General features: G+C 34.1%; 1 protein-coding gene across 1 annotated transcript in view; it reads left to right on the forward strand.

Annotated features, from left to right (window-relative positions):
- The window catches only part of SNTG2 (syntrophin gamma 2), a 180,830-nt gene that overhangs the window by 142,172 nt on the left and 16,444 nt on the right, over positions 1-22,214 (forward strand). The window contains exons 13-15 of the mRNA XM_026089676.1: positions 203-274; positions 6,152-6,361; positions 20,817-20,909. Coding sequence (XP_025945461.1) covers positions 203-274; positions 6,152-6,361; positions 20,817-20,909 — 375 coding nt within the window. The remainder of the gene's footprint in view (positions 1-202; positions 275-6,151; positions 6,362-20,816; positions 20,910-22,214) is intronic.

Below are 22,214 nucleotides of genomic sequence, written 5' to 3' on the forward strand. Positions count from 1 at the left end.
GTTCTGTTTCTTTAAAAATGAAATGATATTTGGCAGTCTTTTTTAAATGCTGGATATTAAGTATAGTAACGTTTGAATCTTTTTATAGTATCCAGTAGAATAATCTTTGGAATAATCATCTTTTGAATTTTTCATCTTTTCATAATTTTAATTAAAAATGTAAAGAAAAATATGTTTTTAATATTTTCTTTTGATATTATAGGTAAGCACACTGGACTGGGTACGAGCTGAAAAAATCTATAACCTCTGTGAGGTTCTATTTAAAATTCACAAGGTAGGTTTCCCAAAAATTACAATTATACTGTTTAGTAAAGAGAGTTTACCTCTTCAGGTTAATGATGATCTCAAGTTAATCTTAACTGGTAGTAGCTAACATTCAAGTAGTTTATCTGTTGTTATAAAGCCTATTCTTAAATAGCAGCTGCTGCATTATTTATTTAAGTATAAGAGACTATGGCAAATGGATTAGGTTCCAAGTGAGCAACTTACTAAAATACTTCCATATTGAAGCCATTTTTCAGTATTACAGCCAGCCATGTGAATTATGAATGAAACAAACAGTCATAATGAAGCTGTATATTGCATTTCTCTTCAGTGAGTCAGATTTTTAGGTGACTGTGACAAAAAAATGCTTTCTTTGTAATTTTGATCTATGTAAAGGTACTTTTATTTAATTTGCGTAATAAGGAGTATGAAATTCTATCCTTGTTAGATTGTGAGTAATTTACTAACACTAACTGGTTTTACCTTGCAAAGGACAACACGGTGCATTCATGTATTGTAGATTTTTTTTTTTTTTTTGCACAATCTAGAGACATAGTCATGTTTTCTCTCTTTAGCTTGTCCTGAGGAATGATTTTTTGGCAAAACATTAGCAGTCTGTTTATAGAATTGACTTGTGAAAGATATTTTTATGATAAGTTCCATCAGATAGATTAACTAGTTCTTTACCAGCTAATCGGAAACTGCTTTACAGCTGAGAGAAATAACTTGATCATCATCCTTTTAGACAGGAAAACCCAAGCATAGGTATATTAAAAGTATGCTTGTAGAGTCCCAGAAGACTGAAAGTAGAGCCAGAAGAAGACTATAATTCACCTGAGTCCCTGGACTGCACTCTAACTGTGAAATTATACTTTCCTTCACTGTATTTGCAAGCTATGAAGTTTATACAGGTTGATGTCCAGAAGGACAGTAATGGTACCAGTTTGTGGCCATCCAAATCGGAAGTTAGCTGGAAAAAACTTGTACTTATCTCTTTCATATTCTGTGAGAGTACTTTAACTACTAGGCTACTTGCTGTTAGAATTACATCAAGAAATGCCATTCTAAATAAGAGATATTTCCTAGAAAATAAAAATGAGCAAATTCCCAGAAAAAAAGATTTTCAATAATTCAGTCTTTTTTTCATGAAACGCTATTTCGTTGAAAAATTCCAGACCAACTGAAAACAATTCTGACCAGCTGCTGACCCTTTCCTTGCTGTTCTTCCTTTGACCATGTGCTAATGTTACAGAGAAGACAGGTTGGTCTGTTATCTGTACGTAACTGCAGAAGGAGAACAGTAGCTGGCTGACTTAAGTTCCATTACTGTAAGGGAGTGCTAGTTATGGATGCTTCTCTGATGCAACACAGTTATTATTCAGGACAAGTTACAGAAGGAAAAGATCAAAAAATATATCTTTCAGAGAGCTGACAATAACATTCAATCCCCCGTTTTTGCCCGGCTCAGAATGGAGTTCTCTGTTGCAGTAAATGACCAAATTCTTTAAAGACTGGGGTGACAGGTATGGATATGTACAACATCTTGACCAGTCAAACTATTTGTTCCAAACTGGCTTTCAACAACCTGAGCATACTTCCTACACTTGTTTTGTGGATAATGACTAAAAAAAAAAAAAAAAGAAGAAAAGAACAAACTTGAAAATATGATCAAGTTATAGCCTACAGAGCAATGAATACACAAGCTGACAGAAAACTACAAAAATAGTTCTTAAACACATGCTGACATCTGCAGTTTAAGGAGGTGTCATTCCCTTTAGTTGACAGCTAAAGGAGCCTCTACTGATGTCAGTTGTCAATTTTGCTGTTGTAAATGAAAAGTTCAGCAGTTCCAGCCCTTCAGCCAGAGTGAGGAGATTCCTTCACTGCCCATCACTGCAGCAAAGGGCAGAGGCTCTGTCCCAAGTTATTGATTCTGTTTCCTTAAACTTTTATTAAAACTTGTATTTTCCAGATAAATAAATTGGGCAGCAACAAAGTAGATACTTGTTATGCCTTTTGAGAAGGGTTTGCTATATAGTGGGCATTGTTTTTGTTTTCTCTCCTATAAATGTTACTACTGATTTCATACTCAGTCCTTCCTTGAATATTCTCGTAAGGTTAATTTCAAGGACATCACAAGAATTTGCTTAAAGTAAATTCTGTGGTACCTTTTCATTAAGAAAAAGAAGTGGGAAATAAACTACCCATGATTCAACTCTTAATGTTCTTGACATTTTGATAAATGAATGCTTAATTCCAAATCTTCATGAATATATTAACTAAATTACAAAAGCTTAAACTCAACACTTAAATCTCTTTTCTGTTGATTCTTTAGTATATATGACAAATGAAGGAAATTGTGTGAATCAATAAAGGTGGACAAAATTCTTAAGAAATTAAAGCTTCTACATTGCAGACTAAAAGTGGAATTTGTGTTGTAAAGACTGCAGTTTTGGGAGAGCRTTTTTAAAGATTTTCAGAAGCTAGTTAGAACTACTGTAAGGACATAGTGGAGAATATTGTATCATTTTGGTTCTTAAAAAAGATGGTTCTTAAGGCAAGGTCACTTGTTACACATCTGATTGTAAGCTTCTCACATGTGTTGATTATGACAGAAGAGTTAAAAATGGAAAATAAGAATTCAATATGGAAATTAGATTTTAACACAAAACACTTGCTATAYTTTAGGTTTGTGTGTGTGTTTACATACATACATATACATATACACACGTGCAAACACAAGCATACATGTGCAAATATGTGAATGAATATTCATATTTCACATTCTTACACTTGAATATACATGCACATTTAGTGGTAACAGCCAGATGATTGAAAATCTGATCTCATTTATCTCATATTTTTCCCCCTACACCTTAACTCATACTCCATATTTACTGGAACTGTTATGGAAAATCTGTATTGTTCAGAGGCAAGAACATTAGATACTTTTTAAAAATCAGTCATCTGCCTTAAAAAACATTTCATTTTCTTGTAATACATAGTGTTTCCACACATCACATTTTCATATTCAATCAAAGTAAAAATATGTATATATTAGTGTAAGAGCCAGGGTGAGCATTACTGAGTCTTGAAGCAGATGTAGGCTTAATACTTACTTAATACTTATACCATGGCTGCTGAAAAGCAGGTGACACTTGGGAACATAGGAGAATCTCTGCTCAGCTTCCATTTCATTAGTCCAAAAATGTGTGGGAAAATTTGTTTGAACTGCCCCAGGACCGTTCTCTCCTAGAGCAGCTGCAGGGCCATTTTTGACAATGAAATGCAGTGTACTCTGGTGGTATTACATGCCGCCTCTGAGGCGCCTCCTAAAACACCCACAGCACACAGCACAGCTTAGGTTTGAGTAAATTGCATAAGGTTAGATACGCCAGCTTTATGTTACTCAGTAGTTCACCAGCACAAGCAAAATTTTCAGTTCCCATAGAAGAAGTTTGGTCCTGTTTGTGAATGTGAGAGCAGTACATGGAGGAGAATGTGCTAGCAGTGAAGTTTTTTCCTTTGCTTTTTGTTACTGAAAAGGGAACCTTCACTGCTCTGCTGTGAAGGTGGTTGTGTGTTCATCTAGAACAGGAAGGACACAGGACCCTAAACTTTTAAGCATTTATTTTATATTCATCATTGTAGGTTACATGTAGATATTCAGATCCCAGTTGTTGTTTGGTTATTTGTTTGTTTTCATATGCATGAGTTGCAGGTCCAGACTTTGGTAGGCTATGATAGACTACTATACATCCTGGAAAAATGAATGCAAAATCTTTAAAATGCTTATTCTGACTACAAGATTCTAGAACTTGGGTACAAAGCTGCATTCTGATCTTTTCAAAGCCACCTGTGTCCAGTCCAGCATCTGCTTTTACCACAGATCCGGCTGACTGAACCCAGAAACAAAATTCTCTTTACAGGTGACATTAGAGCATAAAAAATGGAATTCTCTTTGCAAATTCCCTTTTGTTCTTTCACTATTCTCTTCCCTGTTTCATCAAAGAGAAATGGAGATGGGAAAGAGCTCTATCTGATACATAGAAATTAAAAAATATATAATTTGAAAATTCAACTGGTGAAGATATCTAAATCTATAAGCAGCTGGAGAGAGTGGCTTTTTAATTTAGTTTTGTTTTTCTCAATTTTTGTGCTAATCAATGATAAATTGAAACATAAAGAAAGTTTCTTGTAAGAGTGTGTTTTCATTTACACAACCTTGTGTTACAGGGATATATTTTAGTTATAAAAGAGTAATGTGGAAGTTCTTGTTTGCCTGAAGGTGATGGCAGGGTCTCACTTCACTTCCCTTGTAGTTGCAGGGCACACTGGCAGCTACTAAGAGACTTTTGTAAGCTCATGTTGTCATTTCCAGAATAACTATTGGATTGTTAATAAATTACTGCATTCCCAGGTGTTTAGCAGACTGGAATCCAACTACAGTGGAGTACTTGTACTCTGCTGTAAGACTGGTGCAGAGCCCTTGAATTGCATTCAAGCAAGTCAGGAATTTCCGTCCACTTGATTGTAAACAAAATACCATTTCTTTGAGCTTAAAAGAAGTTCCTTTCTGCTGAGTAATCTATGACTGGACCAAAATTGTAAAATGAAATGGGCTCGTTAAAAGTGCTTCAAGAAAAAGAAAATCAATCTTTCAATCTTACAAATCTGACTTTAGTGTTTGGGAAACACTTTAAATAAGATACCATTCATTTAAGTCTGTTTCAAAAGTAATTTTTTCGTAGAACCATTTGTTACTGTGTGGAGCAGTCTTTTGTTTTATTTCAGCTTTAAAAGTTTCTTTCTTTTTTTTTTTATATGTCACAAAATCACACTAATCAGTTCCTTGATTAACTGTGCAACTTAAACTAGGTATGTGGTCAGTCAAATTTCTCAGATACAACTCCACTGACTGTGAGGGGCTATTTCCTGCTGATTTTTTCATAAATATATTAGTTCAAAGGAGTGCTATTAACAACCTATTATAAAAAAACATAAAAAGAATATGTATTATAAATTCAAAAGTTAAAATATTTCAATTAGAGGGAATTGCTTTACTTGGAACAGGTATCTGACATAGCTGTGATTTTTGCTATTTTAAATGGTCCATTTTTATAAAGTAGGTAATGCACTGTTTTGCTTAGAATTTTGCTTAGAAGTTTGAATTCAGGTTCATTTTTAAAACAAAAATTAGTAATTTACTTCCAAATGGTTGATACAGGATAACTGGAAAAGGGGGTAACCAGGACTGGAAGGATATAAAATATAGTTCCRTGTATTATCAAGACACCTGCTAATAGGTGTTCCTCTCTCTTCAGCATAATAGTGTGGACCTTTTAGTCATGACCTGGAATCATGGATGAATTTTTAAGAAAATTCTCCCACGTTCCTCTGGAAAAACAATGGTATTCAGTCTGCTACACAGATAGTGGCTTTCTTAGAAGTTCTGATGCACTCCCATATGCTGTGTCCCAAATGTATCACCAGTATCTCTCCAAAATCCTTCTTTTCCTCTTTCATTAGTAGGTTTAGTTCTCTGACCTTAGTCATCCTCCCTGGTCATCCTCCTAATCATCCCTTCCTCCTCACCTTCATTACTATAAACTCCTTTTTAATTACAATGTATGTATTGCTTAGATTACTTTGACAGTATTTTGGAACTACAGAAGTAGCTCAGATAGTATGATACAGGTTAAAATGAATAAAAAGTAAAAGAAAACTTGTCTTTGCAAATGTTACTTAATTCTCAAAACATTGCTTCAAGATAATTGTTAATATAACAACATAATTATCTGAGTATCTGTCATTTACAGAAGACAATGTTGCCTTAACTGCTTGTTTTTGCTAGATGAAGATTCACATACTGAAACATGTCTTTCAGCTCTGGCTTGCTGATGATTGCTGGCTACAAGCAAACTTGTATTTAGGTATTCATCAAGACTATGATCTTGAAGACCAGAGGCCATATTGTTTCAGTGTTATGGTTGGACAAGGCAAGAGTCATTATTTCAATGTAGAGCTTGGCAGTGAGTTGGCAGTGTGGGAGAAATCATTTCAAAGAGCAATTTTCTTGGAAGTTCAAAGAACAGGGGTAAGTAATGAATAATTTAAATCCTGGAGCCATTTCATCAGTAAAATATTCTGTAACAAATTTTAGCAAAGTTACTTCATATGCTTAATAATTGTATCAGATTAATATGCACTATGAGTAAGGATCTGAATATACTTTAATACATCAAAGGCTTCTGAAAGCTTCATCATCACATAAATATTTGTCTGTCTATGACTGTGTGATAACACTCTATGAACATATTATGACAGTTTGAAAATTAGAAGTAATAATGTATAAATTTACTTTGATTACAAAAAACTGGAAATTAATACATTCTGCAACTGGAAAACAATTTCTGTGGAATTTCTTCAGGCCATCTTAGACATTTTGCTCCATAAAGCTTATTTGCCACTTGCAAAATATAAATTTATTATGTTTTACATAATGGTTCTATTTTCAAAGAAGAAAGAAAGATTTTGCTCTTACATTGTTAATTGTAAATTAGGAATGACTATATTAACACTGGGAGAATTTGAAAAATCAGTGTAAAAGCACTGTAAGTGATAAATTTTGTCGTATTAATTTTTAAATTCTCAAAATTAAACAGCAGACTATCACTATTTACTGGATAGTAAAATTCTCTCAAGCCAGTTCTTTTCTCAGACCAGAGGATGCATTTCCCATTAGGTGATATGAAATTTAAGATGTAGATTCCTAGTATAGTTGTCTACAAGTGGGTGTCTATTAGCATTGTGGTGTCTAAGCTCCAATGAGAGTCAGTGAATGAAACCCAGAGAATGATTGTGCTTATCCTAAAGGAGATATTTTATCCTAAAGGAGATATTTTGTGGTATGAAGACAGAGCAGATTTTGAGTTAAGTTGTAACTTAAAGCACATTTATACTATATATCACTGCTATACATAAGCAAGTTATTGTTGAACATCTTTATCTGTACTCCCAACTGAACTGGATGAGTAGTACGTGAACGTATGGGTTAAGAGTATAAGCCTTCTCCATTTCAAAATCTATTCACACAATTTAGCACAAATGCAAGCTTGATCTGGTATGTGCTGGTTTGCAGGGGCCTCCTGAAGATGTTTATGCTATCCAAAGCACTGGCTCATTATTGCATTAGCACAGCTTGTGAGGAGTGGGAGTCCCAGCAGGACTGTTGAACCAGCTTTTCTAAGTTTATATATATTTGCAATTCTCAGGAGATTTCCGGGTGCTCACTTAGAACAGTTTTAAGTGTCTCTTTGGACTGATAGGATAACAAAAAAGATTTTGTAATGGCAATGTTGTTGTTCCTGCACTTCTAAGAAGTAATGCAGTACTTCAGTAAAAATTGATTCTTCCTGAAAAATTTCTAGGCTTCAGGGAGGGATTAGTAATGCATACTGAGTATGTGTAAAGGATTTCTCACACACACTCTTCAAGAAATAGTGATGTATCTGTTTGACCAACCACGTAATTATCCTATTCATCATCCATATGAAAAATAGATAATATACAATTAAAGTATAAGAAGAGTGGGGATCAAATGATTCAGTAGCTGATTTAAAAGACATTATTTTCTGAAGTGTTTATTCTTAAATCTCAAAACCTCATGTTCTGTTACATTCTAACAATCTCAAAATTAAGGAACAATTATTCACTTGTGCAATGATCTTTGTCATTTGAATTCAACAATCTGCTAACCCAGTATAGCACAAAAGATATTAATATTTCTTCCAGTCATGGTTCAGCCTATCTGAAGCCTCCAGCTGAGGCATTCAATTAAAATTCTGGTCGCAATGCTTAAGTTTCTATGTGTGTGTTCCCATATCTTAATTTTCTGTCAGTCAGTTTCATACATTCAAGTTTGCTCTAAACCACTATGCCAGTAGGGTACAGAGTGCTGTGGTCACTCTCCAGCAGTGAAAAATCTTTCTGATTCCATTATTTCCTTTCTTCCTTCAAACCATAAATGCTGCTTTTCATGTCCATCTTTTCAGAAGTATATCAGGAGTAGCATGAATGAGGTCTGCAATTTAACATTACACAGAATATTTCTAGCCATATAAAGGGGACTGACCTTTCAGCATCCAGAAGATTAAAGATTGTCAACTGTAGGTTAGTCTGTCCATAAGAATTCTTTCTTTTGGATAGGGACCATAATTGCAGTGGGAAATTCATTTTTATTCCTGAATGATTGGGACAGATTCATGTCAGGTGTGGGATTGCACTGCACTGTTTCAGCCATTCTTTTTTAAATGTGGATTGGTTCTATTTACTTCTGAGGCTCATTAGGATCCTGTATTTGACGAAGTTGTTGTTAATCTTATCCTGTACGTGTTCTTTGTGTTTGGTTTTGTGTTTGGAACTGTATTCCACAGAAATTTCTATCCTTCTATCACATCTTACTTGATTTTTATATATGTTTGTTTATTCTGAAAATGGTAGCAGTGTTAAGTGGCAGAAAGAATGCAGTAAAGCAAGAAAAATTTCCCCTCACATGATTCTCCTTTCAGCTGTCTTAAAGCCATGTTTCAAAGCTGCAGATGCTTACAAGAGGACCATACCAAGAACTGTGAAATTCAGTGAACCTAATGAAATGAATCTATTTAGAAATAATGATAGCAAGCAAACTTACGTTAAATGCATGTGCTAGAAATATTTATATTTTCTTCACGGAAAATATATTGTAATTGTTTATAACATAATTTGGGCTTATGGGGCATTAAAAATGCAGGAAGGCAGTCCAAAGGCAGAAAAGCGTTCTTCAAAAGTATTTTCATGAGGTTGGTGATAAAAGCATTGCAATGGCTGAAGATAGGGAATTAACTCCTCTCARTCACAACCGGAAAGTCAGTCATCTTCCACAAATCCCCGCAAGCCTCTCTGTCTCATCTGTAATGCTCTAAATTGCGGCAAGACCAATTCATGATGCTCAAAGTCATTGTTCTTATTTTTTTATTTTATTTTTTTACAGTGTAGATAGTCTTCAAAACCATTTTAAAGTAAAAGTGTAATGTTTCTTTTCCAGATATCATGCTACTTCTTTGACCAGTGCAGTTTTACTCGATGTCTTTTCAGCATTGTCTATTTTTAGTTACTTCCTCAGTATTCTGCCTTCTCCTCAAACTATTCTTTCCAAAGCACTGGATACGATTGTTAAATTAATGCAGAAACATTTAGATAGGATGATTTGGATCTTTGGATACTTCAGTCTTGACCTGTAGGAAGACAGAGTAGGATATGGCCATAGCATTTGGGAAGCAAAAGAGTTACAGTATGGAAGAGCTTTCCAGAGACCATACAAAACACGCAGGGAGAAAGTCATCTACTTTAAGTGTCTGAAAAACGTGCAGCTGGCATATAGTGAGGATACGTGGTAACATACTCTCTTCAGCTATCTAGCAACTTTTAAACATGAAAGAAAGGATTCCCTTTGTGCTCCCAGTACTGTTGCAGATCCTGCAAGCAGCTTCCAGTCCAAAGAGCTGGACAATTTAGTTCCATTAACCGTTTGTTGGGCAGAAAAACACATTGTTTAATGTGAGTTACTGCATACAATAAAAGAGGTCAGAGGTTGGACTCCAGTCACAGTAGAAGAACTGAGAACTGCCGCAAGATTATCTTCTCTGGCAAAAAGGTAAACACTTCAAGCCAACTTCTAGCCAGCTTCATTCTGTAAGTCAAAAATTGATCTTGACAGACAAATAAACTCCGGAAATCAAAAAGTAATATATATTTGTTGAGAATGGTGATATGAATGCACAGAGCTGAGAGGGATATCAGCAGTAAAATTTCCTGTTTCTGGAACAAATTCTTACTGTCAGGGATATACATTAAAAATAACACAATAGTAAATATTTTTTACAAATGATATGTAATAATTTGTTTCACTTGCATCATAGAAAATTGTTATGTAAATTGGAAATTCAGAAATAAGGTGTAATAAACATAGAAGTATGATGCAATTATCCTATGGTTTTGCCCTATATAATTCAGTTAACATGGATCTGCTTTCTTGGATTTATTTTTTCTTATACATTTTTTTACATTTATTTGCCTAGGAGTTAGCAACAATTTGTTATAGTGAGATTCTTGATGCTGAACATATAAGCCAGATTGGCTCATTGTAACTCATAATAGGATGCCGATTATGTCTGTTCCTGGGTAAATACAAGAATACTTATGTTGGGATATAAGTGTGCATACACTTATATATCATAGAAATGAGTTTCTATAGGATTGTCATATGAAGCTTTCAATTTTCATTTCAGAAATATTATGCTGATAAAACACTATAATTAAAATTGCTATAAAAGAAACAAGAATAGTTAAAACAAATGCAATTAATCCATTCCTTTTCTGTTTTGTCAGCAGCAATGAATTACTTTTCAATACTGGTGTGTCCTGCCAATCCCTGTTTTTCATCTGTGATCGTAAACAATGTTCCACAGTTAGGAAAGATGACAGAGCTGAAATTAACATATCTCACAGGATCCTGAGTTCCTCATCTTCTCATTCCAGACTTTAGCATTTCCCTCCATCCACTGAATGTTCTTCAGGATGATCTATACAAAATTTCTGAAGAGTCTACAATCACTTGATTAGTGATTAAAAAAAAAAAGTAATAATTTTAAAGAAATGGTTTGTACAATATCCTTTCCTCAGCATTGTTTCTCTTTCTTGTTTTGCTTGATGACTATCGCTGATTGAGTATCTAGTCCTGGGTGTCTTTGACATCTTCTCTTCTATGAGTCTTTCTAAATTTCCTCTTTAATATCTTGTCATAGATTTTACCAGTTCATCAGTTTATTTCATTTCCAACCCCATCATAATATCTGGGTCGGAGAAAGATGAGATTATTTTCCATGAAATATCCATTGTTAATTGTATAAATCCTTTCAGAATCCATACTGTGCTCATGTTTTGTTTTTCACTTCTTGATTTCCCAGTAAATATTTATCGTTTTAAAATTTTCTGTATAAAACATATCCATATAATACTTTCTTTTCATCTGTCCTTTGCAACTCAGACAATAATCTGTACAATTTCCTCATTCCTACAGCTGCTCACTGTTTGTTCTGAAGTATTATTTAATTTTGCATGTATATTTCTATTAAAAATGTCCTGAAAGGGTTCACTAGAACTGATCAAAAACATACAGAAGTGAATAGGTTGGCTGCATCTGATTTCACAGAATCACAGAATCACAGAATCACTGAGGTTGGAAGGGACCTCTGCAGATCATCTAGTCCAACCCCCCTGCTCAAGCAGGGTCACCTAGAGCACATTGCACAGGATTGCATCCAGGCGCRTTTTGAATATCTCCAGAGAAGGAGACTCCACCACCKCTCKGGGCAACYTGTTCCAGTGCTCTGTCACCCTCACAGTGAAAAAGCTTTTCCTCATGTTAAGATGGAAGTGTCTGTGTTTCAGTTTGTGCCCATTGCCTCGCGTCCTGTCGCTCGGCACCACTGAAAAGAGTCTGGCTCCATCCTCTCGACACCCTCCCTTCAGATACTTGTACACATTGATAAGATCTCCTCTCAGCCTTCTCTTCTCCAAACAACTTCAACAGCCTTTTCATGAATGAGTTTAGTTCTTGGTTCTCCTTCCTCCACAAAAGGTGTTTTCTAGCCATTCTCCAAGGGCATCTTGAATTGATCTTAATACGACACAAGTTAGAGGTAGTCAGAATAGACCTAAGACACAAAGTCCCCACTGGGGGACTCAGAGGCAGAGAACAGGTATCTCCCTACTCATCTTTGTATCACAGCTAACCTAGGACTTCCAAGAACTCAGAAGACTTTGGGTGTCTAAGCAGCTCTGCAGTCAAAACAAACACATTGATTGTTTCTAGGCATCTTTAGGAATTAAGTGGTGCTTGAGAAATAGGAGTGTGAATCACCTTCTGAGTTTCATCAAGAAATGTTCCCCTACATAAGTAAAATTTAGCAGAAATTAAGCAGTCTGAATAAGAAGTAATTGTCATTTCTAGCTTATGAATCTATTAATTCTTCATGGTAAACTAAGAAGATGAATAAAACAGGACTGATGAATGTGATGCTTGTGAGCATTAAATAATATATTTACAATACAAAAATGTTCAATCAAGTTGTCAACATTATCTTAATTTTATGTTCTGTGATGATGACAAAAGCATATATGAAGCAAAATTATACATAGGAACCCTTTAATAATGGAAAGACCAACATATGCTAATTTTAGAACATACTGCATTTTAATTTATGAAGCAAACAAATAGACAAACTGAATATCCTCTTTAAATTCAGGTGAGATGTTAAATAGCAGTTAGATTAGGTTAGATTTATAGGCTCGTTAAAAGATACTTATCAGTTTGTTACCAGAAGCACTCAGTTTAATTACACAATTACGTTTTAGATTGTTTTAATTATGTACGGGAAGCTTACTACCATTCCAATTTAACTGGTCATCTTTAGAAACACCATTAAATTTTAATTAATTTTCATGTGAATGCAAGAAAAGTTCCCCAACCAAAAGTCAGATCATTAGAACTATACAGATTAATTGTATGTGTTTAACATTTGTAAAAACAATTAATAATTCAGCAAATGGGATACAGAGGAAGAATCAAGCAGTGCACTTATTAATGTTGTAAAACAGACAAGAAATTTTATGCATTTATAATATTAAACAAAATCTTGCTTATATATTCTGTAGTTTATGTACTCATATTTAAAACATGATTAATATAAAATGTTGATTTTCATGAAGGTACACCAATATTTCTAAAAATCCTAGTATATTCTTAAAATTACAAATGATCTAAGTCAAAAGGATAAATCTAAATTGTTGCATATATTATAAATATATTTATTTATAAATCCAAAGCTTTAGGTAAGAACTACATGGTTTGAGTGTGTTTTTGTTATTTTTCAGATAATATTATAGACTTGCATAAGTATGAAACTACTAAAGCTGTAAGAAAGTTACTCAAATGGAATGTCAGATTTATAGAGAAAATTAATCTTAAAATTTTGCCATCTTATTTTCCATTTTTAAAAGTTTATAGTTCTCTATTATTCCCTCTCTGTGATTTTTTTGTAAGAATCAAGTACAAAAGAAAACTCTAGTCCAAGGAGCCTTGATCCAGAACTGAATATAGTACTTGGGAATGTCTCTTGTTGATATTTCTAATTAAATCCTTTCTCAACTGCAAAATCTGTAGTAGCATCATTCCAGCTTTTATAAATCACTGGAAAAGAAGAACCCTCTATTATATAATAAAGAACTTTTTTGAAAACAAGTCAGTGCCTTTGCTAGAGTAAGTCAGTAAAATTCTACTGACGTGAATGTTGCCAGCCTGATTGCTCTGTGAATCTGCTTCAGATATGTGAAAATATGCTTAGGACATTCTAGAGATAGGAAAACATTAAACAGTACACTGTTGTACTTTGGTTTTCCTTYTGGAAAAATAGTTGCTACGAATCCATGAAACTGTTGCTCAGGCGCAGAGATGAGGAAGCAAAAGCTTTTCCCAACCTAAGCTTAAGCTTAATCATGCCATTTGAATTTTCACTGTTAGAGGAATACTCCCACTAAGCTACCTGGGCTTTGATTTTGTCCTCCTACTTCCATTTCTCTCATTGCCTTCTACTAACAATTTGATCCATAGTCTGCCTGTCTAGCAGAGGAGATAGCAAGTCTTTTTTCTTCTGTTGGCTTTACACTAGCCTTAGGTTCTCTTTACAGAGAGAATGCAATAGCCATGAGTAGGTAACCATATCTGCATTGTTGACTAGTCTTGCCAAGTAGCTCAGTTCTAGCTGAGACTGTGACACAGTTTTCCTATAGAAACAGAATTCCCTGTAGAGAAACATTTGGTTCCAGGCTTCAAGTCCATGCAGTCCTAGTCTATCTGTCACAGTTCTTTAACACTGTGATCACAGTTAACACTATGATCACATGATGATCACAGTTCTGTAACTTTTTAATTGTGACATGATGAATTTCTTAAAGGTATGACTACATGAGTGGGTATGCCACATTTTTTAAGTGAAGATACTGTATATTCATGCGCAGGTACACAAATTATTTCACTGATACCTTTGCAAAGTTATCTGGGACAGGCATACACCTGATATCTGAAAATATCATTCAGAATTTTTCACATACCAGAAAACCAAAATATATGCATTTTTAAATCAATTATTTTGGAATTTCAGAAAGTTTAAAAAGCACTTCTGTTCAGCACTAGTAATTCTATATAAAAAAATACTGTTGAAGAAAATGTTGTAGACTCTCTTCAGGATTAAGGGTTTTAATTTTGTATGCTTCCTAGTATATTCTCTAGAGTGTACWAGATGTGGGCTGAGATACATTTTTCTGCACAATCATAACAACTGTATGCTCTTATCATCATTTTCACTTCCTCCTCAGAGTTTTGGTATGCTAAAAGTAGACTTTCAGAAAGGCTTATTCTTGGCCTATCCTGTCCCATATTAAGGCTTTTAACAAACTCTATGTATTGATAAATACTTTGGAATTTATTCTGAAACCTCACCCTTGTAGGGTATAATAACTGCCTAACAAATGGAAAAAAGAAAAAGACAAGGGCATTGACATGTCATATATTATGTTCTTTTACTTGTGGTTCTATAAAGTCTGTCTCCTTAATGCAAGAATATGTGGTACAAACTGTCAGCAGTTTGTACCAATTTCTATTTTTTCCAACCCTCACTGTATTTTAAATTCTGTTGTGCTTTATTTTGCATCTAAAGCATATGAAAAGAACCCCTCATTTAGGTTCTTTTCTGTGTCAGGCCTTCAGGTTCCTCTGACAATTTCCACAAACTTCCTCCCATTTTTATAGTTTTCATAATTCCAAATGCAGAAAGACTAAAGAAAATATTAAATGTCTAAAGAAAATACTAAAATATAATATATTGCTTGGTCTTAGAACCTGGGTGATACAAATATCAGTGATGTTTGTATGATACCAAAATGTTACCAGTTCAAACTGGGAACACTGGAATTTTCTGTTAATATCATTGAATTGTTGACTATTTCTAGGGAAAACTCTTATAATTAAATTCAATGATTATGTTAGTGTCCAATCTAATAGAGAATGATAAACAAAACACTTCATACACATGTAGTCCCTTAAAATTCCACCGTCCCCCTCTTGTGCATAAAGCTCAATTTTTTAAGTCTTTATGAAATCACAGACTTTATTAAAAAGTCAAATACCTTTTAGTTCAGCCTATATAGTTAAGTTCTTATCTGGACATTAAGTAAAAACAGGCAAATCTTGAATAGTTCAAGAGAACTTTGCCATTAATAGATTTAATAGGTTTTGGTTATCACTTAAGATTTGCATAAAACACATTAAAGCTACAGCTGTTCCTGTAGTAACTGTTGTTATGGTTTGTGTATATTTTTATTGGTAGTTAACTATAAACAAGGAAAAACACCAGAACAAGTAATAATGGCTATTTAATAATACATGAAGTAGATACTGTTTTTACTGAGCAAGTAAAATTTGTTCTCATCAACTGTATTGTTTATTTTGCATGGAATTGGGATGACTTGTCCCTGGAAAACAATAATTATTCTCAAAATTTATTAATTACTTTAAGAAATTAATTCTAACTTAATTTGAATGCAAACASTCCCGTGTTGTAAGCAAAGTTGTGTTAAGATTTTAGCAGTTAGCAGATCGGTGACAGATTAACTTCCACTCAGAGACATAGCATATATTTTAACTTCAAATGACGTAAGAAAGATGTACAATATGTGTACCATATACGTTATGGTTCCTGACAAAATTCTTTGTTGTCTGGTTATTTTTTATTATTTATTTTTATAAAGTAAATATGTGCGGAACTGTATAACATGAGTATATTGAAAAATAGTATCTATTTTCCCCCATACATGTAATAAATAAGTACAGTACCTCTTAGTGCAAATATGTGTATACATATATTAAGTAGTTGACAGAGTAGCAAGGGGACTGTGTAATTTAAGCAATAAAGTATAGCAATATCATCTGTTTTTCCAACGGCTTTGGGGGAAGTGAACATGCAAAGTAATGTAGGTGCCAAATTTGTTTTTATTTGGAACAAAAGAGCTGTAATTTTTGCTATACTTTGTCTGATCAAAAACATTAAAGTTCCTGCTCAACAGAATATATGCAACTGTGCATATTACCCACTACATCTCTGTAATTCCAGTCATGTTGGAGTCCACTGACATGAGCTGATAATTCTTTTTTTCCCAAGCTTCATTCATTGTTGCACAGGCACTTGAGGTATACTGCTGAATGCCCTGCTTTCTAAGTGGATGTGAAAGTCCCTCTGGTAGCCTCTTCTCACATGTTCATTCTCCGTTTTCAGTGTTTCCTTACCACTGGACTTAGGTGTGTGTCATCCCCCCCCCCCCCAATGAACCAAATTTAAAGCCCTCCTCATTATGTTAACAGATCTGTTCACAAATACATTCCCTCCTTCTGAAGGAAAGATGATCATACTGATGATCATAAAAAATAGTTTTGAAATTAATTGGCCTGCTGTCAAGCATTTTTGAAAAAGCTCTTCTAATTGTTACTCAAAATCCTACATCAGTCTTTGTTTAAGAGAATTGAAGCAACCTGTCCCTGGTCCCCTCGCTAATGTAAAAACTCATGGAACATGACCATGAAAAAAGCATTTCTGCTTTTTACCATTAGGAGGTACCTGACCCACATCTTCAATGCTAATTACCACCTGCAGATACCAGCAGGTGTGCACTTGTCATGGAAGATAGTAATTGACTCTCTGGTGATGTGTCTAGGAAAAAAAGAAGAAAAAAAAAAGTACTGAGTTCTCCTAGCATCAAAACATTAGTAAACTGTAGTATAATGCTTCTATGGATGTGCAAAGAGTTTCATGGATGGGGGTGAAGACCTGCTATCTAGGTGATCTTGTTATATGGCTGAAACCTCTTCTTCACCTCCTGCCTGTAGATACAGGACCTGCTTTCCCATCATTTAGCTTCCAGGACCCTTTCTTCTTCCTAACTCCTCCTGCAGTATGAAACTGTGCTCTACCCAGGCTTCTCCTCACTCTCCCCCAGGAGTCATAGACCCCAGGTGTTCTTGTACAAACATCTCAGTTTTGTTTCAGTGATTTGCTGAAGAGAAGTAGCAATTTCATGGCACAGGAGGTCTGCGTATAAAAGATTCCTTTTATGCATGAGTCGGAAACACAGTTCTCCCTCTATTTAGCCGGTGATATTGTCATCTTAATGATATTTTCAAGAGTTAAAGGTATATGTATTGAGATAGTGGTACCTGAATAAATACAGAGATAAGACTTTTGTAATCATCTTTTATTACAAATAATAATTCTACAGATCATTTCACTATCAAAGGACTTTGAAAACATTAAATAATTGATCTGGGAAATATATGCTAATTTTCTGATCTGATCTGATGCAGTTTAGGCATAACCCCTTCCTTTTAACAGCTAAATTCTTAATACTTTGGCTAAAAAATCTCATCAGTAGTGCACTCTGAGTCTACATCCCTACTACCTTTCAGAGCCACTAAGATTAAAACTGGAAAAATATTTGCTCTAGTCTGCAGCAGTGTCAATCAAACATTGTCACTGTACCACACTTGCAATTGTTTTGAATTTCCTTATCTATATGATCTGTGTAACTGCATTTATGTAAATTAATGTGAGTGTTAGACTATTGCTGTATGTCAGGAAAATATTTTAATGCATATCTTAAGGCTGAGACTTTGCAGATCCTCATTTACCTGTACTTACCCAAGTTTTTTGTAACAAGCCAGCATTAGATTTAAGCCCAGAAAATCTAATTTCTTGAAAGTAAGGAAGATTATTTACTTTTTAAATAATCCATTCTTTTCCTCTCTGTTGCTTAAACTGTGAGTCCTCAAGTTGGACACCTCAGAGAGCTGGCTAATATGCAGTACTGTTGACATTTTTTTCTCCAAAATTGCATTAAAAGACATCCAAACCTGGACTGCTAATATTAAACTTCCATGCAGACAATTGCTGTAGATACCCAGGGGTGATCCCATAATTGCAAGTGTAAAGGAAGCTTATTGCCAAAGTCAAGAATGGAAAGGGACAGTGGTCTGTACTAGTCTGAATGAGTGGGGATGGRAGTCTATCTTATGGAGGCATTTGAGAGGTTGAGTCATGGAACATATGCCATAAGCAGGCTTTTAAATTTAATAACAGTTGTTATCTCTACTTTATATGGCAAAACACAAACTATATCTGTTGTTAAAAAAGCTATTAGTCTTTTGTAAGTATAAATCTTGATTACATCTATTTGCAATATTTATCATGCTGAAAATGCAACATATTCTGTTTGTCTTTAGTATTTATTTGCAAATAATTTCCAAACCATTTACATTATTTGCAAATATTGAATATTCATAAAATACTCCAGGCTTAATTATTTGTGAATAGTTCATTTTAGTATTCACCATTTGTAGCTATGTAATTAGATGCTTACTCATTGGGGGATCTAATTTATTTTGATTTTTTAAAATTGCTTTGCTGAGTCAGAGCTCAGTTAGTATAACCTTTTTAATTGGAAAATAATGGAGAATAAGTTATGACTGGTGCTTAATGCTGCATTTTAATTACCATATAAAATGTGGGGATATTTAAAAACGCTATAATTGAGTATCAATCACTGAAATATTTTAAAATGACAAAAATACGATCTTTGAACACCAGTGAGTAAAATAGTTTATTCAGAAATAATTTACAACTCTGTCATTGTTCGACTGATTATAATACTAGTCTGTGAATAAGTGAATTTCATTCCAAGCCCTTTCAAAAATCTATATAAAATGTTATATGTGTAACTCAGAAATGTTTATGTTGATATAACTCTAAATTTTTTTGAATAGTGAAAACCTTCAGAGATACTAAATACTAAATTTTTATATTATACTAAAAATATCTTTAAAAAAATAATTAAGTGGAAAACCTTCAATAACTTAAGCAAGCTTATTAATGCTTTCAATCTCCTCCTGGCCATTCTTGTGTTAAAACGATTTTTAGGCATTCAAAGAGACTATCCTGGTACGAAAATTCTAATTAACAAGTGTGTAAGGGTAAGATGACAGTGTGATGCTCTCTTGGGAAAAAACAACAACAAACCCAAAGCTTTCATAAAACACGAGGATATATTAAGCATTTTAAAAATGGCTTGTAAACTTCAGTGGGGAAGGTCTGAGAGCAGGACCTTATCTCTACTCATACAGAGGTCAGTTGTCGGAGTGGGGGGACGGACCCGGAGTAACGATGAGTCTCAATATGAGTATGGTCGTTCTCCCTTTATTAGAGCTTACACAGAGTATATATAGACAAGCAATAAGCATGCACTAGCAATAGCTGTATGATTGGTTTACAGTCTGTTCACGCGCCTAAGGYGAATACACGATTGGTGCAAAGTTGCTGTTCCTGTGGAGGGGCTTGTCGGCCCCCTCCTTTACTTGTTTACCACTACTTGCCTTCCCCTTCTGTAATGGTCTAGGAATGCTCAAGGACAGTTTACATAGCCGTGGGATCCTCCCTTCATCATGAAGGCAGGATTGCTCACTTCTAAGAAAGCATGCCCTCTCTCGCTTAACCATTCTCCCACAGTCAGTGGGATTTTTGCCATTGACTTAAGTATCATCAAACCATTTCATACTCTATTGGTACCTGAAATTTTCTCTCTTGCTTTCAGAATGCAACATACATTCGGGTTAGCTAGTCTTAAAAATGCATGTAAAGGAGAATTTTCATTGACTTTTTTTGTAAAGCTTTTTCTGAAGTTTAAATAGAATTTTTTTTTTTTTAACCTAAAAAGAGATCAAAGAATTGGCATATATATAGTACTGTCTAGCAAGTAGCAGTACTGGTTAATTAGTGCTAGTTAGCTCTAAGTATTAAATTATTGTATTAGCTGGCATTAATCAAAAGTAGTGCAGTGGCATGTCACCCAAGTTTACACATGAAAATGTTGCAAAAAGACTGTCTTCAAAGTTTGAATAAGAAAGAAGGGTTAATAAGGGTTACTTAATAATTCTTTCATAATTAGATTGTAATCACCAGATATTTAGACAATGTTACTCGCACATTTGTTGAAAATGATGTGCTAAACCATTAGTAGGTCAGGTGTAAGCAGTTTTCTGAAAGCTTTGAAATGGTCAGGTTTGGCATTGTTTGTTCTACATTGCATTTTGTAAAGGATGGTTTCCAAGAATATGTTATTTATTTTGAGAATTAGGGACTCTTGATATAAAAAAGACCTCCAGTTAATCTCTAGCTAACTGATCTGATACTACATTACTGTCAAAGCTTTTATTAATTTAAAATGCAATAATATAAAGCAATAGTAGTGTTGCCAGCTGAGTGTCTTCTCATGCTCAAAAAAATGTATACATTATTCTTATATGATAAATGAAACTGATGGCTGTTCTCTCAAAATTCATGCTTTTTTTCCAGTCTAAAACATATGTGTGCAGTTGGCAAGGGGATACTCTGTGCTTCACAGTTGACTTTGCTCTTGGATTTACCTGTTTTGACAGTAAAACAAAGGTAAGAGGAAAAGGAGCAGAAGACATAACTCCCCTTGACTGATAATTCCAGGAATAATAATAAAAGTGGKTTTTTTTCCATTTATATGTAGTATTTCTTCCCCTAAAATACTGCAATTTTTATTTATGTGGCACCACTGAAATGCAGCCAATTTGAGACTAGAAAGGGATAATTTATTTGTACTGTAGCATGTGAAGAGTGATTTTGGAAGAGGATATAAAACAGCTCATTTTCTTCTCAAGTAATAAAAGGAAAGAAAGTTAATATTTAGCACAGAACTTGATTTCTTAGTATCTGAAATACTTTATTTTTTTCATGATTAGTAATCTTTATAAAATCTTGAAGTGTCATCTGATTCAGTTTGTTTTGAAGCCACAGATACAAGATAAGATTAATTATTCTTCCGTCATAGGAAAGCTAGGCTATGTCCATACTAGACAGAGCCACGGCCAATGTGCTTCAGTCATAGTCTATGTGATTAAATTCTCTTATCCTGCAAAACAGATTGGCTGCATCTAAAATGCCTGTTGTGGATGGTTTATGACATATACCAATTTCCAAACAATATCTAGAAATCTACCATTTTAAATATAATTTTAAATGATATTTTAAGCTATTTTAAATGAATTTCTATATTTGTAAGTAAAATTAAATTTACACATAATAAATGTTTCTACCTTAATAAAGCTATACAGCAGAAGGTCTTTCCCAAAAAATATCATCTTTTACTCAAAAATGAAAGCTTTCTCTTCTTTCAAGTGTCTATGAAAGAAATTGAGTAAGTCATTTTACATAAAGAGGAAATATACTGCATTTTAAAATATTGACAAAGAATCTAGTGGTTTTTTTTGTCATCCAAAATGCATGTTTCTTGAAATCTTTGTGAAGCAAAATAATGACCAAGACCACTGGCATTTGAAAACTTAGACTTTACATTGCATTTGCTATCCCATTAAGGAAGGTAAAATCCCAAGAAACATCTTTGCATACTTTTCTCTGCCTTAAGGTGATACTGCTTTCTCAAACTGTGCTCTGCATATCACATTTTACTTTCTATACCTAAAGCTACATGCAATCTCATTGGTTTAGACTATAGAGAATGTTTCTTTTAAATGTGTAGGTTGATTGAGTGTACTCCTACTTTTAGGATTATAAACTTGTCTATTGATATTCATTTTCAAAAGATCAGAAAATAAGCCAGAATTAAAAACCTTTTCCTGCTGCATTCAATAGAACCAAGATTTTATGTACAGGAAGAGTAGGACTTTGACCCAAAGTGCCTACCTTCACTCTCAGTGATCAGGA

The sequence above is a fragment of the Apteryx rowi genome, unplaced genomic scaffold (genome assembly GCF_003343035.1).
Source record: "Apteryx rowi isolate R43461 unplaced genomic scaffold, aptRow1 scaffold_828, whole genome shotgun sequence".
Lineage (NCBI taxonomy): Eukaryota > Metazoa > Chordata > Aves > Apterygiformes > Apterygidae > Apteryx > Apteryx rowi.